Source organism: Magallana gigas, chromosome 3 (genome assembly GCF_963853765.1).
Source record: "Magallana gigas chromosome 3, xbMagGiga1.1, whole genome shotgun sequence".
In the NCBI taxonomy this organism is placed as follows: Eukaryota; Metazoa; Mollusca; class Bivalvia; order Ostreida; family Ostreidae; genus Magallana; species Magallana gigas.
The window spans coordinates 17,810,352-17,835,675 of NC_088855.1; the positions used below are offsets into that span (position 1 = coordinate 17,810,352).

At 33.9% G+C, this 25,324-nt stretch overlaps 2 protein-coding genes across 3 annotated transcripts; one reads left to right on the top strand and one right to left on the bottom strand.

Annotated features, from left to right (window-relative positions):
• Positions 1–218: 218 nt before the first annotated feature.
• LOC105344110 (uncharacterized) lies at positions 219–4,103 on the bottom strand. Its single transcript, XM_011451746.4, has 2 exons — positions 3,964–4,103; positions 219–834 (listed from the first exon to the last, which is right to left on the bottom strand). Exons 1-2 carry the CDS (start codon positions 4,053–4,055, stop codon positions 243–245), a joined length of 684 nt encoding a protein of 227 aa, XP_011450048.3. The 5' UTR covers positions 4,056–4,103; the 3' UTR covers positions 219–242.
• Positions 4,085–25,286, top strand: LOC105344112 (sarcalumenin). Of its 2 annotated transcripts, none has more exons than XM_066078717.1 (13): positions 4,085–4,183; positions 4,300–4,341; positions 4,571–4,695; positions 7,959–8,070; positions 13,104–13,197; positions 18,268–18,322; positions 21,370–21,510; positions 21,854–22,014; positions 22,606–22,853; positions 23,360–23,528; positions 23,676–23,788; positions 24,345–24,429; positions 24,711–25,286. In XM_066078717.1, exons 3-13 carry the CDS (start codon positions 4,581–4,583, stop codon positions 24,762–24,764), a joined length of 1,347 nt encoding a protein of 448 aa, XP_065934789.1. In that variant the 5' UTR covers positions 4,085–4,183; positions 4,300–4,341; positions 4,571–4,580; the 3' UTR covers positions 24,765–25,286. The 2 variants fall into 2 exon arrangements, with proteins under 2 accessions (XP_065934789.1, XP_065934788.1); XM_066078716.1 differs by having other exon boundaries at positions 4,167–4,183; positions 4,507–4,695.
• The last annotated feature ends 38 nt before the right edge of the window (positions 25,287–25,324 follow it).

Here is a 25,324-nt window from a genome sequence, read left to right on the forward strand (position 1 = left end):
ATGTCCATTGTCATGTGATACTTTAATTTATATCATCTGATATTATATCACATTATATAATTCAACACACTGTGATATCGTATAAAGTGATTGGATATCATAAATATGAAATAATTTAGATTTCATACATTTTATACTGCTATGGATTGCTGTTTTCAAAAAACTAGTAAATATTCTACAACAAGACAACTCTGCACCTTATCAAATGAAAAAGAACCTTTTCTAATTAAAATTTATTTCAATTATTCTGACATAGTCCATGGTCTCTCATTGCGTCTCTGTTTATCAAGGGATTTTAATGCTTTTTTGGGGGGTACTAAATGATCTGTAACTCCTGCCCTCTTTTTTCTTTTGGCATTTGCCATATAACTGTCATCGTCTTCCAGCTCTGGTTCAATATTTTGCACAGTCATAGAATGGTGATGAAAATCAAAAACAGGTTTTTCCTCTGTTATTGCTGCAGGTTTTGAAATCAGTTCTGAACTTAAGTCATGAGAGTATCTGCAATTTTTCCCATATGGACACTTGCCTTTCTTATACTTAAAACAGACTTGACCCGCTTTTCCTTTGGGGATATTTCTCTCCACCATTTTCACATGTTTTTCCAGAACTGTATTTTTGGCTTGCTCAGCTTGTTCATAAGGGTTTGTGAACACAGATAGTAATTCTTTATCATTGCCTTCTTCAAACACTGGCCGAGGAAGACCCCCTAGCATGGGGTTCGGAAGTTTTTCTTTTCTATCAGTTTCTTCCTCTTTGCTGCTTTCTTCAGAGCTGCTTTCGCCTGCATCAAAGAAATTTGGTTTTGCTTTTTCTTCCTGGTCACTTTTTATCCTGCACAGAGTAAACAAATGATGAGTTATTTTCTAGAATTTATATTGAGGCCTATATTCATCATTTATAAGTATTATGGGAGGGATCTTAGATAGCAAAATATATTATCAAAAGACATCTCCCTAATGCTGATTTGAACTGATTAAGTATAACTGACACAGCTCAATCTGTTAAGGATTTCAAAAATCTCTTCAAGTTATCAAATTATGATTAAATGCAAATGTATAAATTAAACATTAAAATGTGCAAAAGGCTTTTCTAGCACAAAGATTGATGAATATTTAGAGTAACTTTAAAAGATGTTTGTGGAGACATAACACCAGAAACCATGGCAAATTCTTGTTATGAAAAATCCTGAGTTTTTTTTTTTTCTTTTTCTACACCATCTTTGAAATAAATGTATCGATCTGTCATGAGGGATCAGATGATAACATTGCTTAAATGCTTAAATTTTTAGCTACATACATCATGTCATGTATGCTATAAAAACTAGTACATAACAGTATTAAAAAGCAGATCAAAAGGACTAAATGTGGTGTTATTCAGAAAAATAAAGCATCTTAGTGATATTATAAAATGAAAATTTCACATTAATTGTGAAGATCATCTTGTTTCTTGTACGTGATGTTTTGAACCAAATATTTGATATTTTCCATTGGTTTATTTAAAAAAAATGTGCACTTTCTTCCAAAAGTACATGTACCCCAAAATATGGATTGGTAAATTAAAAATATGTAACACCATATTAATTGAATGTCTAGATCCCCTACTATACTTTGTTTTCCCTTGAACTGAAATGTCACACTTTCATTTGGTTTAAATATAGCACATGACCGCCTGATATATTTCTATGTCCATAAGTGAGGATAACCTGTAATATTTGGCAATATGGCTGTCACTGGCCGACGCTTTGCCTATTCATTTCGACATTTCATGTTATTTAATACAGAAACAGCATGTTGTTAAGTTCTTAAAATATTTGGAGTAGTTGCCCTTTGAAATTCTTTAAAATTAGAGTAGTTGCACTTTAAATATTGACGTCACATTGTTGTGTCTGGAGCAGAACAAAATGGCAGCGTCGAGATTTGCTAAAATCTCTATAGAGGAAAGGGGAAAACATTTAAAATTGAATAGCAACAAAACATTGTAAGTGAACGTGGGTGAAGCAAGGATTTTCAAAGAGTACCTGAAAGGTGAGATTGATAATTTTGAAGAAATTAAATGAGTTAAACTTGTTGAGATGTTAGGCAAATTGTACATGGGTTTGCGATTTTGCGTAGATCATCGCTTTTGTGAATAAATGTGTCACATCATAGTCCTCGTGAAAACAAAACACTTATTAGGTTTTGTTACTGACTACAAAAATGTATAGGGTTGATCAATCTCATGGACAGCTCGGCTTTGCCTCGCCATCTATGAGATTGATCAATCCGATATATTTTTATAGTCAGTCAGTAACAAACCTAATAAGTAATAAATATAACCCTGTTTTTTATCTCGTTCATTGAGTCAAATTGATCCTGTGATACTGAACACTACAATTCGTGTGTTGAGACACCAAAATATGTATTGATAACTTTTTGTTTTTTATGCAAATGTTTCACTAATCTTAGCAATACCAGTAGTTTTCATGATTATTTATTTTTCGCTTTTCTCATGACCACTTTTAAATTGCAAATAATTGAATACACAGATATTATATCCTGTATCATTTCCTATAAGAAACTTTTTAAATTGCAAAAAATGACTGACGCAAATAAAAATGCAAATTTTTGTAACTTTTGTGACACGCGAAAACCCCCCATATATATAGTATTTGTTTAAACTCAATATTATTTACTGATTTAAAGACATTGTAATTTTTTAGCATACTCGCACTTCGCTTTACGAGGCCGGGTCTAATTTGTTCTACCCTAGATTTTTTAATGAATTTTTTTACACGAGTTTCTACTGATAAAATTATTATCTTAAGATAAAAAATAAGACATTTACCACACCGTTTGTTTAAGGGGTCATCTCCAAGTTTGTTAATTTTTAACATGGGACCCTATGGGATTTTGCTTGAAATGTATCAACTTTGCACATTTTTTACATTTTTTATAAATTTCTGCCCTAGGGATTTCCTTTTCTGTTCTACATATTAAAGTTATTGCTTAAAGGCATAAAATGGTCAAATAAAAAAACCTTTTACCTCCTGGTTTGTTCCAGGGGATCTTATCAAAGTTGTGTTTTGTATGCCCAAATTCCCAGTTTGCCAGATTATCGCTATTTTTTATTTGTCAAAGACGGAAATGATGATCTTTATTGTATTATCAAAACATTCAGACACATTTAAGTAATAAATAAATATATAACATCACATATTAAGGGTCTTTAATATAAAATACATGGTTACTGTCTTGAAATATATGAATTAAGCTATATTATTTAGGCAGGTTAAGAAAACATGACCGAGGGCTAGGCTTGCTAAACCCTCTTCACGTTTTCGACCCGAGCCCAAATATAGCTTATACTTCCGAGACATTTATGTTTATTCCATAATATAATATAAATTTTACGCATCAAACGCGCTATTTTCAACAAATTTCGCTGAATATCTGCAGTTGAAACTATCCGCCATGGCGTCAACAAAGCAAAAAGATGACGTCACAATACAAATGAAACGCTGCGCGAAAGCCTGCTTACTCGTTCTGTACTCGGCCTCGTTTAGATTAATCAGCTGTTAATCATTCATGGTGATGCATTTAAACTATCTTGTTGACCAGGGTAAACTTTCACTGGCACTGGACCATTTTAACTGTTAAACATAACTGGTTTTCATTGCCAACTTGCTCTTACATTTTTGTTCCATGAAGAGGCTGCTTTTTTTGAAAATTATATTGCATGTCACGTTTTTACAGTTTTAAGGAACAATGTGGTAAACGAGTATCACTTAATTGGTTGCGACCTTTACCGATTTGGAAAGAAAAATATGTATCTAGCTTAATTAAGCTGCATAGCTACCCAGTATTGAGCTCAATCAAGATTGATGCTTCACAGGACCTGAAAGCATACACACAGATGTCTTATCTATCTCGATGATTATTTTGCATTTATCAACATGAAAAATATTTCATAAGCTTCACTAACGTTACAGAGTTAGATGCATTATCATCAGAATCTGTATATGACGAATCTTCTTCATCACTTCCATAATTAGCGATAAGTCCAAGGGAAGCCATCTTTGTTTACTCTAGCTCCGGAGTTTAATTGCGTTCTCAACAACCATTCGTTAATATTGCCGGCTTAAAGGTGTCGTCATCGGAATGTGCCCGAAGTAGATGAAAAATATATCAAAGACGCCAAACTTGTGAGTGACATTCTCTTGTATTAATTTTGAAAGTTTACAAACGTGGCCTAGACGATACTTAATCTATATTTGATATTATCTATGCATCTTTTAATTCGGGATCATTCTCCGATCAGCTGACGGAAGTAGTCGTGGAATGAAAACTGAGGAACGGAGGGGTGAGTAGAATATTGCAAAATTCCTAATGCGAAAGAGCTTTTAACCGTCAATTAAAATATTTTTGTTTAAGTTATACTTTTTCGATAATAGAGGTAATGTTTGTTTCAAATGCCATCGGAAAATTTCGACGATTTTTACTGACAATTTTTCGTCTTATTGCGCAGAATTGTTCGAAAGTCATGCGCAATCTCCGTTCGGTCTCAATAAACTGTCTGCTCGACTTGACAGGAGCCGTGTGATGTCTGGCAAAGTTAAGCAGAAATCGTCGGCAACGGCTGCGGACTCGTCGACCCAGTCCATCAACGAGAAGATTCTGAAAGAATGTCACACCCTCTACATAGACCCAGATAATGGTGAGTTAATTTTTTCTTATTTTGCAAGGGGAGGCGGTTTGAATATTACCCGTGCAATTTCACAAGGGCATGGGCCGGTGAATTTCCGTCATTTCATTCATTTATAGCCGACTCGGCACTTTTCACATTCTTGGACAATTACCAATAAAATTTTTCAGTTCAGGCTTCATATTTTATTGAAGAATATCAGACTAAAGTTTAAGTAATGAAATATTAACGTGGCGTTTTCTTTCCATGTCTTAATTCTCCAAATAATTTATACCCGTCTAGCATGTTCTAAATATAATCCCGTCTGATCAATTCAGACTGGTCTGAGGGATTTTTTTTCTTTATTCGTTCGTGGTCATTCCCTCCGACCGTATAAGTACTTTTTATTTGACGACATCTTGGCAGACTATCAAAAAGGAGATTTTTTTCTCCTGCATAGAGCAAGAACAATGATAGAAAGGAGAGGGGATCGATGGGTTGATGCATCATTGCAGCAGGTTGTGAGTGTGTCTGGATGAATGATGAGTCATAGTACTTTATGACCTTCAAATAAGCTTTCCTTCTTTAATTTTTAGTAATTTGTTAAAAACATTTTCTTCATTTATGTCAAGTTATATACCATTAGATAAACATGGGATGGAGAATCAATTCTTATGTAAACGTCCTTTGTTCACTGTTGTTCAGCCTTCTAGCTGTGGCACAGGTGAGTATTCAACAATTTGAGTCATGTGGGTGTGAACATTAGGTTACATGTCAACAATCCAAACCACGACGTGATTTGCCGAATTGCCAAATACAGAAAAAAATTCTCTGAAAAGGATTTCAAGTAGTTTATTTTAAAATTTATCCAATTTTTTTTTTCATTCTTTACACTAATTATAAAGTTAAAATGATTAGTGCAACAATGGGAACTGTGTACATTGGGTACACCTAACAACTAGAAAAAAAAAAAATAACTATATATCTGAAAAGTGAAGATATTAACTACAAATAAGAATTGCATCTATCATGCATGTCTTAAACACAAAGAAACGTTAAAGTACTTTTCAAGAATATTATTTCATAGGAGTAAATTAATGGGATAGGAGTAAAGGTACAATGGGTAGGCCTATATGTATATGTACCCATATTCAGTAACACAATTAAATGCCATGAACACAAAGACAAACATACATTAAGCAAATAAAGAAGCCGTGCCAAAACAGTTTTGCTTTTAAATTTTTAAAATAATGTACTTAAACTTCCTGCATTGGCAGTTAAAATTCATTTTTCTTATGTTGGTTAAAACTAATGAAAAATTAATTTTATCAGAAATACATTTGTACACATGAAGTTTCATCTAGAGAAAAATAAGATTGGGGAGGGGGTAATAGATGGGTGTTTATATATATACCAATTATTTTATGTTCTGCAGCAGAGTTATCTCATTTTGGAGTCTGTGTGTTACAACTTTACAACTAAATAAATAAGACACTAATGATAAATCAATAGATATGTATCAGATGGTTTTTTTTTTCAATAAAAAAAAATCCCAAGCAAAGTCTAATTCTATTCTACCTTCTTAATCTCGTTTAACTCTTCATCAGACAAATAAGTTTCTTTCTACAAAAAAAGGTGAAAAAAAGATTTGTAGTGGCCAAAAGCTTAGATTCTGATCACCTATAGTGATTTAAAGGTTTAGTGATCTTGACCTAAGTTTATAAATACGTGGTCAAGGTCATAGCAGAGCTTTGAGCTAAATCTCTGCCCAAAGTATATTCTCTCTCCCTTTGGCCAAATCTATCCTTAACTTGGCCCAGATATTATCAAAATAGGATTTTTGTGTAATCTGATGTGACCTTGACACTTCACCTACAAATATCACTCAAGGTTACTGCATACCTTTTGATGAAGGGTTCCATGTGGGTGATGTATGGACCAGATTGGAGCAAAGAGAGAGAAGATATGCTCTGGAAAAGGATTTTTCATACAGTATAATTCTGTTATGACCTTCACATTTGACCTTGAAAATTGGTTCAATGTCAATTCACACTGTATTCTCAAAAGCTATGTTTTTGTGAAATATGAGCCAAATAGGGCTGAGAGGAGTTAAGCTCTGAAAAAAGGATTCTTGGTGGTCTGATATTTATTCAAGGTCACTGAACACCCTTTGACCTTAGACACTCTGTAAACAAAGTGTGAGCCAGATTTGACTAATGAAAGAGAAGATATGCTCCAGACAAGGATTTTGTATATAATTTTTATATGACCTTAACATTAGACCTAGAAACATGATTAAAGGTCAATGCACACCCTTCACCCAAAGGTACTCTGTGAGTGAACTCTGAGCCAGATTGGGCCAAGTGGAGAGAAGATATGCTTCAGACAAGAGATATCGGATGGAAAGACAGACGGACAGACTGATTACTATAGGGTGCCTGCAGAGCAGGCTCTAAAAAGTAAACCGAGAGGGGTTTACTCTAGTGTTAGGTTGGGTCTGATCTGTACTGTATAGTAAATTTCAAACTCTGATAATTCTTTTTTTTTTTATCTTAATGTCATGATTAAAACAAGACCAGTCCCTTTTGAAATAGTCATTATAATAACGCAAGAGAGAGAGAGAGAGAGAGAGAGAGGAGAGAGCATATATTGCAAATAATTGTACCCTTCAAGATTTAGCCTGTTCAGGTTAAAAGACATACAGACCTGGTCTTGGCCTCATCAGACAGAGAAAGGGCAAGATAAGGTGACATTAGGGACAGGAAGGAAGATACAAAGAATTACCACCAATGCAAAAAAAAAGAAACAATTTTAAAAAATGCAGAAGTTTTTTGCAGGAATGCCCCTGCTTTGTGATCTTCAGGCTCTTAAATTTCATTTTGTAGCACAGTTGAAGTGTATACAATTCCTTGCAGTAGAGCATATATGAAAATAGTGGTCCGTATGGTTTGCAGTGGTAATTTTTCATATCCCCTCTTCAGAAGGAAATTCTTCAAAACCCCCGCATTGAATGGATTTTCACTATAGTTCCAATACTTAGACACTATTAGACAAGTCTATTCTGGTATGTTCTTTGTTATAAAAAATTATGGTAATGTTAAGGGTTGTCCTACATTTTGGACCAAGAAAAAAAACATAAACAAAAAATGGTGTTTATAGGGGCAAGGGCAATAAATAAGGAGATTAGAGCAAGATCATTGAGGTGAATGGGGCAAGAGTATTGCATAAGTAGAATATATTATATGATATTAATTGGAGATAATATTGATAGGTATTCTTACCTTGTATCATTTAAGGCCTTGTAAAGATTGCAGAGAGTTTGGGCCTAACATTACTTGCACCCAGAAAAAAGATCTCCGTCCTCTTAATCGGCAATCACTCAGCTGGAAAGAGTTCTTTCATCAACTGGTAAGTATATAGACACACAGTCAAACCTTGTTATCTCGAACTAGATGGGACTGTTAAAAAACTTTGAGATATACGAGTATCCAAGATATCAAATTAAAAAATAAGTGGTTGGGACCTACAAATCGCTTCGACATATCCATTGTATTCAAGATATCAGTGTTCGAGATATCGAAGTTCATCTGTATATACATTATGGAACTTTTCATTAAACAATGAATGCATAAATTATGTATTTCTTTATGTTATTTCAAAATCGCATAGCCTCACAAGGTGCATATATTATTTGTTGGTATTGATACCAAGAGGTCTGGAGACAGTTTTGCTTGTCATTTCACAAATATCCTGGTTCATTTCATCCGTGTCATCCTTTTGTCACTCCATGTCTCTAAAGGATACAGGATGTGTGATTGACTGGTGTGTAAGTCCTTATCTCGCGGTACACTGCTTATAAAACCTGGCACCTTTTTGACTTGAAGCTAATTTTGCTTACCAGGACTATTGATTTTATGTAAACAGGTAGAGATTTTGACCATATTGTAGGAAGAGAAAACATTTTAAACATTTTTCTGAATCGATGACAATGAATGCACATAACTTTAAAAATAGAAAAATGGATTAAAATTTGATAAGAAAATCAGTATATTTGTGTAAGTTATAATGCTTTCATGGATGAAATTTAAACTAAAATATGTATCTAAATACTTTTCTAAATGAAAAGTGACGTCAGGGCAAATTCTTGATAATTTAGATCAATACAAGAATTGATATCATGATGTCTGTTCTTCGGCAATGTTTTACAACTCTTCAATGGATGAAAATTGACTGTATCATGGATTTGTGGAAAATGTATTCATTTAGTGTTCATATTATATACAAGTGCATTTTTGAGTGGAAAACATCATTCATGTCAGAAGAATGGGAGTTTGATCCTCCAATTCACAATTCAAAATTATTACACAAATCTCTATTTTTCTTAATAATTTACAGCTCAGCTGGGCTAACATGCTATAAATTTGTAAAATACTTTAAAGATTCAGCAGGTTTAGGGTTTGGAAACCTTATATTTTAGAACCATTGCATATAGTTACAGACTAAATCATCTAAATACAGGTATTTTTGATTGGATAATTATTAGAAATGATTATTGAATTATTTCTTATATTTTTATAAATTCTATGTAATGATAATTATCATATTGTAAAGACCAGAAAAAGTTTTTTTTTCTGCTTTGCCTTGAACATAAAACAATGGCTCAAATGAAATATCAAATGTCATCAAGATGAAATATATTCGCATAATAAATTTTTTCATAGACATTCATATATACCGGTAGGTGAAATGTACATTTAAAACCTATAAATGGGCCTTGATTTTACCAATCAAACTTTTCACAGCCAAATATTCCATGATAAAATAACCTTCAGCATGTTCAATTGAGTCATCAATCAATTCCATTGTTTCAAGTTTCCTAATCTAGATCATTTAATTAATACCGAAGAATAAGAAGAAAAAAATTTGGCCATGAATAAACTTTTGGCATTCTTTTTGGAAAAATCACTGTACTTTGAGTTTTTCTGAGGTTACATAATTTTCTGTCATAATTTTGAGGTCTTGTGGAAGGTGTTGCTTCTATTTGCATTTTGTTTTTGCCAATGTCTGGGATTTGGTCTAAGTGGCTCACAAACTACAAAATCAATAATGCTAGTCTGCAAATAACCCACACAGAATAGTCTCTTCTCGCATCTTTTTACTGCTCATAGTCTGTACTGAACTTCTGAGCTTGCCAAATCACACGGATGCATACATAAAATACTTGAATCCCGTACAACAATCAAATAATAATGTAAAATGGTAGGTGTTGCTTTTATAGATCGTGACCTTATGCAAGATGCATGCAACAAAGTTGCAATAGTCGCAGTATTTCAGTTAATACTTGCCAGAAATGGGATTGGCAACAACCACTTTTCAAACCCAAGGGGGCCAGGGGGTCTATATGTGTGTATGCTTTTAAGTGTTATTAGGTATAATATATTGTTGGGTAACAAAAACTCATTTTTCCTCATAATTCACAGGGCGATTGAGTACTTGTACTGACTGAACAAGGCAGTGTTTTTAGCACTTAAGAGAGGTAGATGCGATTAGAATGTAACATTTGAACCAGGAACCTCACTTTTCCTGCTGGTTATAATGTCAAGGTTGAACTTGGATTTATACTTGAACGTTTATTTATAAATAAATGTGATTTATCTTTTCAGAGATATATATTCTTGTTGGCCTTTATAACTTGGTGATTTAGGGCATGCTAACTTATCTTAGCAGCCATTCCAATCAGTTTAAGTCATCATCATCATCATCATCTTCACTTACTCAGATTGCATACATAACTATAATCATATTCCTTAGATTTCTCAAAAGCTCTGTGTTGACCAGGAATAAGACAAGCAAAATTAACCTTTAATTTTACCCAGGTTTTCATTAAATCCATGAAATATATAATTGTACAGACATATAATATAAACCCCTTTTATAAGCACTTTTAAAATTATATTAATAATTATTTAATTTAATGGGATTATATTTTTGGGCATTTCAACTTTCATAAATTATGATATATCCACAAGAATCTTGAAACTGTTTCAATTAACATTAAAGATCTCTATTTTTCTGTAACCAGATTAATGGGTCCGTTGCTTAGTTGACAATAGAAATTATTATAGCACATTTGTGTTGCCGTTCTTTTTTTTAATGTCATTAATAAAAGGGAGATAATGCCATTTCATTCCTGACACTTCTTCCCTTGAGAATAAAAAAATTACTGAGAGTAGAAATTCCTCAACCGTTAAACTAAGCTCTTATCACCTCGAACAAGGAAAATACATAGGCACATACATGTATTTATAAATCACATTCCAGAACGTTCAGTGATTGCATTTTATATGTATAGATATACCTTTCAAACCAGACTGTTATTTCATGGTTATACAAAACTCTGAACTTCATAAGAAAGGAGAACATGATTTATTGATATTGTGCAAGCAATATTGTAATGATCAAATTTCTCATCATTTTGACTCATTTATATGGCTATAGATATTCATAGAGAAAGGATGAGGGGGGGAAAAATCAATTGGATTGTATATATCGTGAAGACTAGGGACTGACATGTATTGGTTGGTTTTGCTGAATCAGCTGTTTTTGATAGTTCGCCAGCTGACTGGCAGCCAGACAAGGCATTAGAGAATAATTGTTTGTTTGATGTAACCATAGCTTGGTATGTGAAGGTGAAGTCATTGCTAACATCAGGCCTCAGTGAGTGAACTGTACTGTGACTGACTGTTACTTGTGTGTAGTGCTCGGGGGATACAAGTCGCTAACCCCCTCTCTCCAGTCTTTGCATGGAGAAAGGATTTCTTTGTACATATTACGGCTTCGGCCCTCTGCCCGGGATATAATCTGCTGACATTGTATAAAAGATGGCTATTGAGTGAATTTAAAGGTATGACAGGTTGGATCGTTGGGTGACAATCTGGAACACTCGGGGTACAAGAGGTACTTGTAAATGAAGAATTAAATCTCTCAGCAAGTCTTTTTTTTTCTATTTTTCGGTTTTATTCTACTAATTGCTTTCATTTTTTTATCGCACCATAGGCAGCTGGTGTTATCGGTGGTTACCGCCCAACATTCATTGATGTTATATTGATACTTTGAATGTCTGTCTGGGTGTATTTTTTTATGTAACCATAGGATATATCTGAAGGAACCGGGGATAACTATTGTGAATTGCTTTATGTAATCCTACCCCTGTAATATCGATGTCCTTAGGTTTGAATAGGAAGCATATAAGAGCCAGGCAGAAATCAGATGATCATGCATAAATTGAAGAAAAACGGAAGTATTCTTGATAGGAGGTCAAGCAGAGTTTACATATTTCAAATGTTTTGATATAGTATAAAAAAAAAAAATCTGTCGCTACATGGTGCCTTTTTGTAATGTCAGCTTTTAACCATTATTTGCCAGCACGCGGTAGTATGCAGTCATTAAATGTTCAAGAATGTTCAAATACCCAATTACGCAATCTTCTAACTTTTGTAAATTTATGTGTCTGTTCGGAATTCTAATTAATGCTCTTCATATAGATTGTCTTGAAGCCATCACATAAAAAGGTAGATTAATCTTGTACGTTTGTATTATAGACATTTTTTTTTTCCTTTTTACAATTGGACTTTTCTGTGTTCAGCTTTTGTGGTTTCTTTGCTTGAAGGAAAATAATTTTGTTGCAAAAACAAAGTGATTTACAAGCCCATGAAGATTACTGACTCTGCAGAAATGTTGCACCCATGTGCACTTTTGAATATAACAAGCTCATTATTAAATACATACTGAATATGTCTGAGGTCGGGTTTTTTTTGTGGATAATTTTTTCGCTTGTTGCAAGCTTTTCTGCTTGGTTGGGTCCCTGCTATTCAGAAATCATGTAGTCTAAGCTCCTTATGAACTTTTGATATTAACTGCATGCATATAACTCTGACGTACCATCCTGTTGCGCCTAAACTAAGCAATCAATATACCCTACGTCAACTGGCAAGAAAACGTTAAGTCTTGCCTAATTATAAGGCCTGGCCATTGAGTTATATCCAGTCTGGGGTCATATGTCTGGAGGTCCGTCCCAGCTGTATCACATTGACCTTGCTTTGACACATGGAGAAAGTTGTAACAAAGACAAAAGGGGAAGAAAAACAGCCTTGTCCTCAAGTGAACTTGTTACTAATAAGTATATTTCGCCTTCTTCTGAAGGTGACAATTGGGTGACATTTTCTGCTTATCATTGATTTATAAATTGTTTGGCACAAAGTGAGAAAACATATAATTCCCAAAGCGATGTCATTGAGTAAAATTGTCCACACGCTACCAATTACAGCAAAGATGTTCCGTAATTAGAATTAGATGTGAATTTGTATTAAGCTATTTCTGCAAATCATAGTTATGAAGGAAATAATGATTTTCAATTGGTGAATTGTATTTTTTTATATCAGGTATGTTGAGGAAAAGGTTCAAAGAACAGGTGTTGCCATTGAAACGCAAGGCTTCTCCATTGTGACTAGTGGGAGGAAGCGAGAGTCGCTGACTGTGAGTATAAAAGTCCTGTCCTCTATCTGGTTTTTTTTTTTTGGCGGGGTACTACTTTTTTTTGGTCAACCTAAAAAAAAAATAAGATTGCAAAAAATGGTTTTACTTATCAGTTCAAAAAATCCCAGAAATATAAATTTGCATTAAAATAAATGTATCTAAATATTTGGAATCAAGTTTTTCACTCGAAGAAAAAAGCCAGTTATATATAGGTTTTGACCATCAAGGAAAACTGCTTGCCAAAAGGTCAGACAATGATCTGAGTGTTTATTACCTATTGTGATACAAGAGGTCATACTCTGTGTGGCTGATCAGTTGAAATTGGAGTAGTGCATAGAAACAGATTGGGTATCAACCAGCTATTTGAGTGACTTGACAGCCCCACCCCACATATCAGTTAGGCACTTGGTTAGTTCATCCTGAACAAGGTCAAGATATATATCGGGTATAATGTATGGCTTTTCCCTCATTCAAGGAAACTTATCCCTCTGACTGCGATTTGTTAAAAAAAAATCATGATTTTCATGGTCTTTGAACTCTAGCATTTTAAAAAGTAAACCCTCAATTTCATATTCTGAAATTGTGTAATGGTAAAAAGTAGAAGTTTTTTGAGAAAGACAAATACAGATGTTTATTGAACTCGACATAGTTTACTATAAATATAAAAAAGAGACTTAGACAAGTGAACTTTCATTCACCTGAAGATTATTGTCATTAATTTTAGAAGCAGTGTTTCAGAATTGAAAAAAGTAGGATATATATTTATTTTGTTTTTCATAAATAGCATATCTTCATTTGACAGTAAAACCAATAAAGAAATTTTGCAAAATGACTATCAAATGCAGATTGCTGGAGTAAAGAATTGGGTGCAGAAAATAAAATGAAGGATTACTGGGTATTTTGAGATTCTTGTGTACGTGGTACATCATTTATATGCTTAATGATTCACACATTTGTACTTGGAGAAAAAAAATTTCCAATGTAAAAAATTATCAGATGTTGCATAACTGAAAATAGATACAGCGACATGTAGTGTAAAAAGGAAAGTAATTTTTTTAATGCCTTAATGTTGTTTTAATGTTCTGTAGAATGTTGAAGTCAGTTTTCGACTTATCAACATGGTGTACTCTTGCATAATGAAGGAATTTTAGCAGGGTCTTCACAGTAGAGAGTTAATTTCCACTCAAGGAGAACAGCATATTTAGAGAGAAAAGAATATTAATCCGCAGATTTATGTTTAAGAATCGTAGAACATGCATTGTATAGTGTTTGAGTCGATTATTAGCTTCCTTGAAAGTATTTTTTTTTTTTCAAAAATTTGAAGTATCTGATTTGTTGCCAAGAATGTATAAATTCAGATAGGACATTGTGAGGCAGTACATTGGATCCTGTTTGGGCATGCATCCATAAAATTTTGGTATATTAAATAAAGTGACAGGAGAAAAAGAAAACTCATAAAAAGAAACTGCTTTGAGTTGTGTAAATGTAGTAGTCTGGAAGCGATAGTATTTGAAATTATTAAAAGCTGTACTTAATTGACTCATGATTAGCGAAGTTAGATCAGAAAGTTATCTCTTATGTAACTGTTGAAATTAGAAATTGTTTAAAAAGAAAAAATTCCTTGTTCCTGGTACAAATGCATTGTCAGCCATGCAAGACCAAGGTTTTTGGGGGGTTTTTTCAAACCATATGGGAGTGTGCTCAAGCTGCAAAAAAGCCATGGCAAGTTCCACTAGATAAGACAATGGCAGATCTTGGACACATATGGAAACTATCACTTAATTTCTTTAAATTTAATTTTACCACAGTATCGTTATAATTCGCAGAAAGACAGTGTCATTAAAAGATGATTATTTTATTTTATTTTATGATAGATGAATGATAAGCTGTTAAGATATATTCAATACATGTTAAGTGTTGGGGGCAAAATTCAGTTTTTGCTGCATATTGTTTTCAAAGCGTTATGTGGCAATGTGTTTCATACAAATCATCATGATGCCATCCATTTGCTTGTTTACTTGTTTCGTTTGGGTATGGGCCCACAAGGATAGTTGTTCAATCAGCTCCCCGTCAGCTGATTTCAGCTGTCACTGGTTTCACCTAAATCACCCTGCCGACTCTGTCAGGCTAAGGTCAGCACACCCTCACCCTATGTGTCTGCACTTGCTGCATCTTACTTGGCCCTTTAGATTAATAAATAGACATTCTACCCCATAATAATTGATAAAACTCAGTACAAAGAGGGTCACCCCAGCCTGATAGCAGAAATTATATAGGGCACTAGGACACAGGAATGTCACAGTCCCTCCCATTTTAGGGCTTTTTTTTCCTCCTGCAGATTTTCTGCTTTTTGATAGAATATTTATGCTGGGCTAATAAATGAATAATCAATAGTTTACAAGTTTGATTTTGTTGAGGAAGAAGAATTTTCCATGGGCTTGTCGCTCAATAGATAATGCTTGGCAGGCAATGTGTATGGAGCTTACAAAATGTGCTGAGTGGGCTGTTTTTCATAGCACACATTTGCTTAGTCATATAACGGAGTGGGTTGCCTATTGTATGGATTTTTCTGAAGTTATTCTGAACATGAAGAGATTTAAGATGTAATGTCATAAGGAACAATCTGCTGCACATTCCTTTTTTTTCAGAGACTAAAACAACTTTTGTCGAGGATTTATCGTTCTTTTCACATTGATCAGCTTTATTGTTGCAAATCCAGCACCGTTGGTTGTTAATTTGGTGTACAACAAAAGATTAGGGACTTTGCAAACATGTGCAGTTGAAGAAATTAATGATTGATGCATTCCCAAGTAACTGTTAAAAACTTGATATCCGTCTTATCAAGTATTTTGATATGTTCTCCATTTCCTCTACCTGGTGCATTTATTAACTGAAATACATAAAGATTTTTGAAATGAGGGAGCACAGGGTTTAATTATATCCTGATAGTATTAGGTTGATTCAAAACTTATAACTTAGCTTTCCTGTTAATTACTTCTCTGAAACAAGTGCAGTTTTTATTACTATATTTCGTATCATAGTTACTTTAAACGTAATAACCTTTTGACACGTCAAGAAAAAATTTAGAGAAGGAAGAAAAGGTGACATTTTGGTTTTAGTGATGAAGATATGAAATAAAGGATTTGTGCAACATTACATAGATTTTATCACAAACAAGATTTTTCACCTATAGGTACTTTTGTTCAGCAAAGACTAATAGATAATACTGAACAATACTTGAGAGATTAAATGTCCAAAATGTAGTCTGGCAGATTGCCGGAATCTGGATAAAATTGTTGGCCGAGTGTGTTGTTTGGAAAGAGTTTGGGAGGTCAATAGTGTTTCTGTTGTTGACCATGTGTAGAGAAATGATGATCTCCCGGTCATGTGCTATTGACCGTTTGTAGACAAATAGTCAGGCCAAGTTTATGTAAGGTCAAAATTTTGTTTTCTCTCCAATATGGTTTTTGTACACGATATTAAGTATGAGCTGTGTGCTATATTGAGCTGAAAATTTGTTGTTAAGGATAAAGGAAGGAATAATAGATATGTGGGATATGAAACCAAAACGGGTTTTTTTTTTCTTTTTGGCATAATGCAGTCTGCAGTAAGGGGAGTAACTCTATGTTACATCGCTTGCTAAATGATTTTCATTATAGCTGATATTGATTGGCAATGCAGTAGACGTCTGCATTTTTAAGTTGCACTTGGTGTTGGTTTAACGTGCCACTGTTCTGCCGGCTTTTTCATGTGAAGGATTAACAACAGATTAGCTTGGTTTGTACAACTACAAAATTTTACTTTGCTGGAAATTTACTTTAATTTTCTGACTGAATAAAATTACGTACTTCTTTAAAAAGAAATTGATATTGATTCAGTATTTCAAACATTATGCAATAAATTTTTTTCTCCTTGTATTGTAATGAAAGGAATGAAGAAAAATTGAGATCTTTTCTCTTCAGGTAAAAGAATGATTGAATACACAACCATTGTTCAGTGTACCCTACGCAGTATTTAGGGTGTGTCTCCTTAATACCTGGCAAGCATATTGGTTGTTGTCCTAAGGAATTTGTTAGTTGATGCTCTGAAACTATTCAGACTTGTCTGTAGCATGCCACTTGTTATGTAATTTTGCAATTATGATTGTATGATTGTGCTTTGAAGATTCTTTGGTAAGAAAAAAAAAATTATGTAAGGTTGATTTGAAATGTCAGATGTTTAGGTCTGATTGAGGTTAAAAGAGGAGGACTCTGAAGATTTTGGGGTTCAATAGAATGGCCATAGGTGAATTCAGTTACAGTAGGATGGTGTAATGGGTTTTGAATACCTGCAGTTATAAGGTTCATTTGGTACAGCTATGCAGGTATGTATGATTCACACTTCTATCTGCCAAAAGGATAGGTTAAATACAGGAATGTTTATCAAGTTAGACCAAAAACAAGTTTGTTTGGGAACTAGACTCATACAGTATATGTGAAATGCAGTGGATATATTATAAATGAAAGAAATTGAACAGTTAAAATGTTTTATAACCTGGGGCTTTAGTATCTTATAAGGACTTGTGCAATCTGAGAGAGGATGCCAAAAGGGCATTTAAATATTCAGCCAGGAGTTGTTGACAATTCACCATGCCGATTATAATGCTTAGTCATAATCAGCTGATTGCAGATACGTAACAATCATTCTAGAGCTTTAAACACCGGCACATGAAGTCGCAATGGACCCTAGGAGAGGGAGAGGAGAATATTTGAAAGTTCAGAAGGGAGATATTGAAGGGAGAAATTTTCTAGATAATGGTATATATTGTCTGGTGTGATTATGAAGTTCAAGGTCAGATCACACGGGGCTGTAGAATGTATGGGTTTATATGTGTATACATGTAGCTGTTGCCAAGTTCTGTTGAATAACACTGTCAAGGTTCATCAGTGTACATGTATGTATTTCAAGCCATGGCCTTCATTTACTGTTTATCTCAATCAAAACTTAAACCAATATAGTCTATGTTGCGAAAGTTTTTTTTTTAATTTTAATTCAGAACATTGACCCCCCCTCCTTTTTCTTTATCTACAGGGAAATGCTACACTCCATCTTTATCCCCATTTCGAGCCTCTTAGGCAGATTGAAGGTAAGATTTGTTTCATAATGGATCATTACTACAATCATGTGACCCAAAATTTTGTTTCAGGTCTTTTTTTCTGTCCAATCACATCGCAAAGGGAAGTAGGAATTTGACTTCCTTTATTGTGATTTATCTATACTTAGATATTATTTATTAGAATCAATTGTTAGATTTTGATTTTTCTAGGAAATATTTCAACTGATCAATGACTATTTTTTTTTCAATTCTTTTTTTGATTTAATATTTCTGTGAGCGATGAATAAAGTCTGTAGACTTGTTTTGGAGATTCACTCATGTTTTATAGCTTTACATTCCTTAACTGTGAATGCCTCCTAAACCTTGGGGGTTAAAGTCCAATATCCCTTCCTTGTAAGATTAAAATAAAGAAAAAAGTAATCCATTCTATGTTGAAACATATATACTACATGTATAAAATAAAAATTACTGATTGCCAGAATCAGTACATCACAAATTAAACAAAGAAATGGTGGGCCTTAAGTCATAAATAAACTAAGCACTCAGACATTGAAGCTATCTAAAAAAAAAATACACAGACAATTTTCATAGGAAAAAAGGCACTTAAGTGCTAGAATTTTTTTTTCTTTCTTACATATCATGGGTAATTATATCGGACCAAGTCAGGAGGACAGGTTGCAATTCAAAATGGAGACTGGATATTGATGCTGATGAGCAGACGGCCCTTCACTAGGTAGACTTGAATGAAATCAACAAGCTGCCTGATGAAGAGCTGTCCTGCTTAGATGCATTTTCAACTGAAAACATAAGTAAAGTGCAACTTGAAACATAAGTAAAGTATGCATATCATTTTCCATCTTTATGAAAAACAAGTTAATATTTCAAATCATTAACAGATTTTCTTAATACGATATGTTCCATGCAAAATCTAGCTCTATCATTAATTCCATGACAGGTCATTTGCCTTTTACAAAAGGGCAATGGCATCTGTTCAGAGGAAAACCTGATCTACAGGGTCTTGCAGAAGATAAAATAGATGTGCTCATTTTCTATTAACATAACTCGAGAGAAAGAGATGTAAATTGTTGGAAGAGACTATGCCGAATGATGTTGTAATGAGACAACTCCGAATTGCATGTGGAGAAAATTGTTGTATTCTGGAGATGAGACGGCTAACCGTCTGGAGAGGTCCTCAACCTGCTACATATTGATTTGTCTGGCATGTTCTCTCCGTCAGCATTTACCCGATATCTGCATCCATTCCTGTAATATCACGGAAAAAAGCCTTACATGCCAGCCACCATAGACTGGGAAGCTAGTGAAGTCAGTCCTGTTTCACCATTACACAGAGATGCTTTTGCTCCATAGTCAGCATGATGCAGATTCAGCCTAATCTGATAAGAAGTTAATGTATTACTGAAAGGCTGTAGGTCATTTATCCTTTAGTCATTTATTCACCAGTTTAATTTTACCATAATTTGCATGCATTAGGAATTTTATATCTTAGAATGTTGTCTCTTTGAGTTCACAAGTGAAGGCTTTTTCTCAATGACAAGCTTGGAATGGTAGTTTTTCCTTTGGCCAGCTATCTCGTGCAATTCTGAGCTGAGAGCTGCCAAATGAAGGGCTGTTGTTTCTGCTCACCAAGCAAACTTCATCAAATGAATCTTGAGTGCATGCTAGAACACTGCTGTGTCACCGGAGTAGCTTAGGAATAGCACATTCTCATTTAACACTGTGGTCATTTTTATACCATAGAAAGACTAGAATGAGAGTTTCAACCCTTTTTGTTATTAAAAAATGTATCAGTTGACATATAATTTAATCCAGTCAGAAGTTGTTGAAATTTGTTGTTTCTTTGGGGGTTTTTTCCCTTTCTCTTTTTACATGTAATCAGATAAGAGTAAAACTGATTTTAACATGTAGACCATTTTATTTTTTTTAGTTACAAAAAATGCAAAACAAAAAAGGTCTAAATAAAGATATAACATTATGGAAAAAGATTATAATGCATTAAGCCTCGTGATAGGTGTCAATCTTGATTACTTTATGGGAAGGCTCTTTTCCCTCAGACAAGGTTGTCTGCTTCAGTAGTATATACATACAATATATTAATGTGTGTGGATTGATTTCTGCCTCAATAGAACAATCTGGTAACAAATATTACATGTATATGAATAATTCAGGAGCCCATGATATTGTTGGATTGGCTTGTGACTCTTTGGTGACAAGTCGGCCCTGAACAATGGAAATATTGACCTTATGCTCACTACCAGTAAAAAAAAAAATGTCTATAATAGGATACATCACAGCCGTGCGGAGGGGTTATTATTGGTAGCGTATTATGACGCTTTCGTAAGTCCACACAAATTTTGTTTTTGTTTTAAAAGTGAATTGATTAGAGTATGGTAACTGCCTCCTTTTTCAAAATGTACCTTGATTCAGAAAAGATCGAAACTTATTAGTATGGATTTCAGAACTGATATTATAATCTTAAAAGCAATTTTGATTTGAATTCATTGTACAGAATGGAGGACTGGGCAATTTATTTTAATTTTTTTTTATAACAAAGAATACATGTATTTGACGTACACTTAAGTGTACACACACTTAGCCTCTGGAAAGTGTTATAAGCCAAGAAATGCGTAAGCCATAGACATTTTTGCACAAAAGCATATTTCATGTCTTGCAATACAACACACCTGCATACTCTCATAACTCTCATGAGCTCTACACCTTGCACTCCCACACAGGTATGGTACTACTGTATTATACTGTGAACCTTTTTAAGTGTAAACCTTTCATCTTGACTGCTTTAGAAGGAGTGGAAATATCCCTTATTTCATTTCAGTATGCCATAGAAGCAGAATATATGCAATGTTTCTGGAATTTATATCAGACAAAATATAGATTTACACTTAGGTGGTCTAATACTTGTAAAATGCCATCAATTAAAGAAACATCTTTGACTCCAAACTGTATTTGATTTGAATACAATGATTCCACATATTCTGTCTTTGATACATTGATCTGTTGAACTTTTGGTATTGGTGTTCAATGAACAGAAATCATTTCAGGTGTCACTGATTACCTGACAACTGAGATTTCCACGTCCAAACAGAAGCGCTTTAACCTCGTCAAGTTCATAGACACGCCTGGCTTAGTGGATGGAGACATGCAATATCCATTTGATGTCAACAGAGCTATTCTCTGGCTTGGTAAAAAAATCATTTTTTGCATCTTTGTCATGTTTCTTTGATCAACTCAGGCATTCATTTATAAAGTGGTTACTCCATCTGAAGAACATACTTGGAGTGTGTTTTGTGCGAAAAATTCTCTGGTATCTGAAATTAACATTTTTTTTATAAAAGGTAAACTAAACTGCAATTGGACTGACATTAATTGCAGCAGAGAGCATTTCAGAAATTCTTATGAAAAACTAACCCAAACTTTAAATTTTAAGAGGGCACATTTATCTTTAGATTTTTATTTTTTTTTTGCACATGTATGTTTTATTATATGAGCCAATTTTTTTATTATAATTTTTTTTTTCCATAACAGGGGACTTGGCAGATCTGATCTTCGTGTTCTTTGATCCCATTGGTCAAGCACTTTGCAAGAGGACATTGAACATCGTGGAGGAGCTCAGCAATGACCACTCCGAGATAATGAGATTTTATCTGAGCAAAGCAGATGAAGCCGGAGATGAGAGTGACAGACAGGTACACTTGTCAATCCAATTTAAGAATGGATAATTTGTGACATATGATACACTGTACATGACAGAGAAAGAGAGAATGAATGATCAAGTAATTTGCAAAGAAGGAATATCCAATTATAGCATCTGTACCATTAAGGCATATTGATGTCATAGAAAATTTTTCATAGAGGGAGATTTTTGCTTATACATGTATTTATAATGGGCATATTTTAGATGAGGCATATTTGTATCTCTGTAAAAATGAGTTTCAAAGGAGGTAAAATCTGCTACCAGTATGATTTGATGAAAAAGAAAACACAATGAAAATGATGTACTGTGTATAGTAAATTGAGCTAGACATGCTAGATGAAGAGAGGCAAATGTAATTGTCAAGTCTATCTTCAGAATTATGTACAAAAATATGTTTGATTGAAAAACTTTCAAAATTAGAAATACCTGTACCAATATGATAAATATAAACTATTCTTGCATTGTGATAAACAGGAGAAAGGCAAGCAAAGCCAGCACGGTGGTTTAATTTCTGTAGTTAAGTTGTTTTATTTCAAAACCTAGCATCACAGTTTATAGAAGAATTCATCTTAATGTTTTATAGAGAGTGCTGATGCAGATTGTACAGGAGCTATGTAAGCGTCCCAACCTGAACCGTACAGGATTTGAGATGCCCACCATCTATGTCCCAAACATGAACCAGAAAGGTAGCTCTTGTGTCAACCAGATCGAAGAGGTGTGTCAGGACATTGAGAAAACGATCAACCAAACCATCCAAAACACCCTGAATTCACTGGAGCGCGACTGTGACCAAATTGCTACTCTAGTGGAGGAGAAACTTCAGAAAAACTTGTACGTTCTCATAAACTTTTTTCCCCTCAACTGAGCTTAAAAGACATTTGTTATAATAGGTGTATTTATACTGCATGAAATCATTTTTTTTTTATTAATTTTTTTGCGTATGTGTATCATAGCTGACTCTTTATTCAATGTAAATTGTGGTATTTTAATGTGAAACAAATATTTTAGTTTGTGTACTATTCAGTTGAAAGCAAGTTTTGTAGGAAGTCAAGCAATGTTTAAGGCCAAAAATTTAATTGCGTTATTGAAAAAATAAGATATGGAAATTGAGTTATTCCCCTTTGCAAATATTGCAATAAAAATAAAATACCTGCCTTAAATGTGTAACATTTTGAAATTTTTTGCCAAGAAAACTAAAGATAGATTTTTTTGGGCATTAGTTTGTGTGCTTTTCAGTTGGATTGCTACATTTCGTTTTTGTAGAAAATCAAGCAATGTTTTACTTTAGTTTATGACCTGTTTAACAATCAATGGACAGCAAGTTTTCGATTTTGTAGGAAAACAAGCAGTGAGAACCTCCAGGCACGGTTCCGTGGGGCATCCTTTGGGCTGCTTGGTGTCTTCATTCCATTCCTGATGCTGACCACGTACCTCATCTCAACGCAACAGAAAGTCATGAAGGACATATTGGGAGAAAACATTCTGGACACGCTAGGCATATACCTCGTAAGAACAATGATAGAAATCTCGACCACAGAGTTTCAAAGTTGTTGATTAAATATCTGTCCTAATTTATGGCACTTTTTCGATTTGTATACAGTTCAATGAGGGATTTAAGCAATGACTGTATAATGAATATTTTTTACCCTACAGGGTCCACTAGCCAGGGGATGGAAGGCAATCCCCGTCCAGTATTCTACTTACATCCTGTATTTCATCTTTGGGTTTACCCTTATTATGCTGTTAATTGCAAGATATGTCTCAAGGTATGTTTACCTTATACTTTATTACCGTTACCAATCAAATTATATCCTACTGCATTACTCATAAAAATGTAACTTGTATAGATTTTAGAAATACCACCAGGCTTTATTGGCAACATAGTTTTTATGCTAGACAAATTTTTACTATTGGTCATCTTTTTAAGTATACAAAGGGTTGTACTCTAGTTCATGATAAGTGACATCTGGTGCATGTATACTTAATAAACAACAGTTCATCATTTCTAGTTGACATTTCCACATCTGGTCCTTGAGGTTATAAACCATACTGTCATATACATGTATAACACCTAACACCATACTGTCTGTACTTCAACGAAAAAAAGCTCCTCTACTCCACAGCCAGTGTTCCCTGATAGCGGAAATCAATCGTTAGAAAGTACTTGCATGAATGACTTGCAGGAATTAACCTTATTTCAGTGGCTTACGTCTTCTGGCTATTGCAACGCCAGCATTAAAGTATGCACATGTAACTAGGTTAGGAATCAGGAAGTTAAAAACTTAACCAGCATGTTATTAATGCACCTGCTTCATGTTTCAGAACAAAACTGACTCTATCCAGGAAGGAGAAGAGACATTTGTCAGAAATCAGAGAGTTTGTGCAGAACACAGTCAAAAAGAAGAAGGTACAGAACAAGTGTTAAAAAATTACATCCATGTGTCTGATTGATGTGTAGTAGTTGGAAAATTTTTTCCTCATCTTTTACATTATCCAATGCAAGAATTAGAATTTTTGGTATTTAAAGGTTGTATATTGTTAGCAGCATTTTTGAAGGAAATGGCTTATCACATGAAGGAATTTATGAAGGGTTGGGGTTGTTCAGTAAAGATAGACATTTGTGAATGTATGTAATGGCGATTATGAGTTTGGTGACAGTTATAATTTTTAATTATCCTTTTATTGCAGGAGTCCCTGTACTCTGACTACCTGAAGCAAAGCGTGGCAGACCATGATTTATGAGAGAGACTTTGTCTCAGTGAAAAGAACTAACTGCAAAATGTTTGCTCTTGTCTCTAAACTGTTAAGTTATTTGTGTTCATTTTCTTATTTATTTGATTTTTTTCTGGAAACATCTTGATTTTGTAGAATATATATTGAAAATTGTTAGTTTTGATTAAAGTTAAGTGTTGATTAAAACAATGCTCAAATCTTTTGGGTCACAAAAAAGAGTTGGTTGAATTTTTGTTCACATTTATAACTTACACTTGTGAATGGAAGATATTTATACAATGTATTATTCAGATAATGGTTACGATTCATTTTTGTTGAGCAAATATGTTTATGGCACAAACAAATACTTCTTTGTATGGACAAGATAATCCATTTTGTGTTAAAGGCAGCTTTGATAAAAAGTTTATTTTTGTGGAGTACCATGATGAAGATCCATATATTTAGATTATTTTCAAATCATAGAAAATATTCTCAGGTGGTTCATTGTGTTCAATTGGCAGCTTCATTACCCATTAAATATAATGAAATCATTTCATGCAGTTTGTTGTAATGAGTTTTTTAAGCAGGCA

Bases quoted from the DNA above. Each gene is read 5' to 3' on its own strand.
- LOC105344110 (XM_011451746.4), bottom strand. From the start codon at position 4,055: ATGGCTTCCCTTGGACTTATCGCTAATTATGGAAGTGATGAAGAAGAT. The intron at 835-3,963 runs GTTAGTGAAGCT...TACTCTGTGCAG, and splicing joins AATGCATCTAACTCTGTAAC to GATAAAAAGTGACCAGGAAG.
- LOC105344112 (XM_066078716.1), top strand. From the start codon at position 4,320: ATGAAAACTGAGGAACGGAGGG. The intron at 8,071-13,103 runs GTAAGTATATAG...TTTTTATATCAG, and splicing joins AAGAGTTCTTTCATCAACTG to GTATGTTGAGGAAAAGGTTC. The intron at 13,198-18,267 runs GTGAGTATAAAA...CTTTATCTACAG, and splicing joins GGAAGCGAGAGTCGCTGACT to GGAAATGCTACACTCCATCT.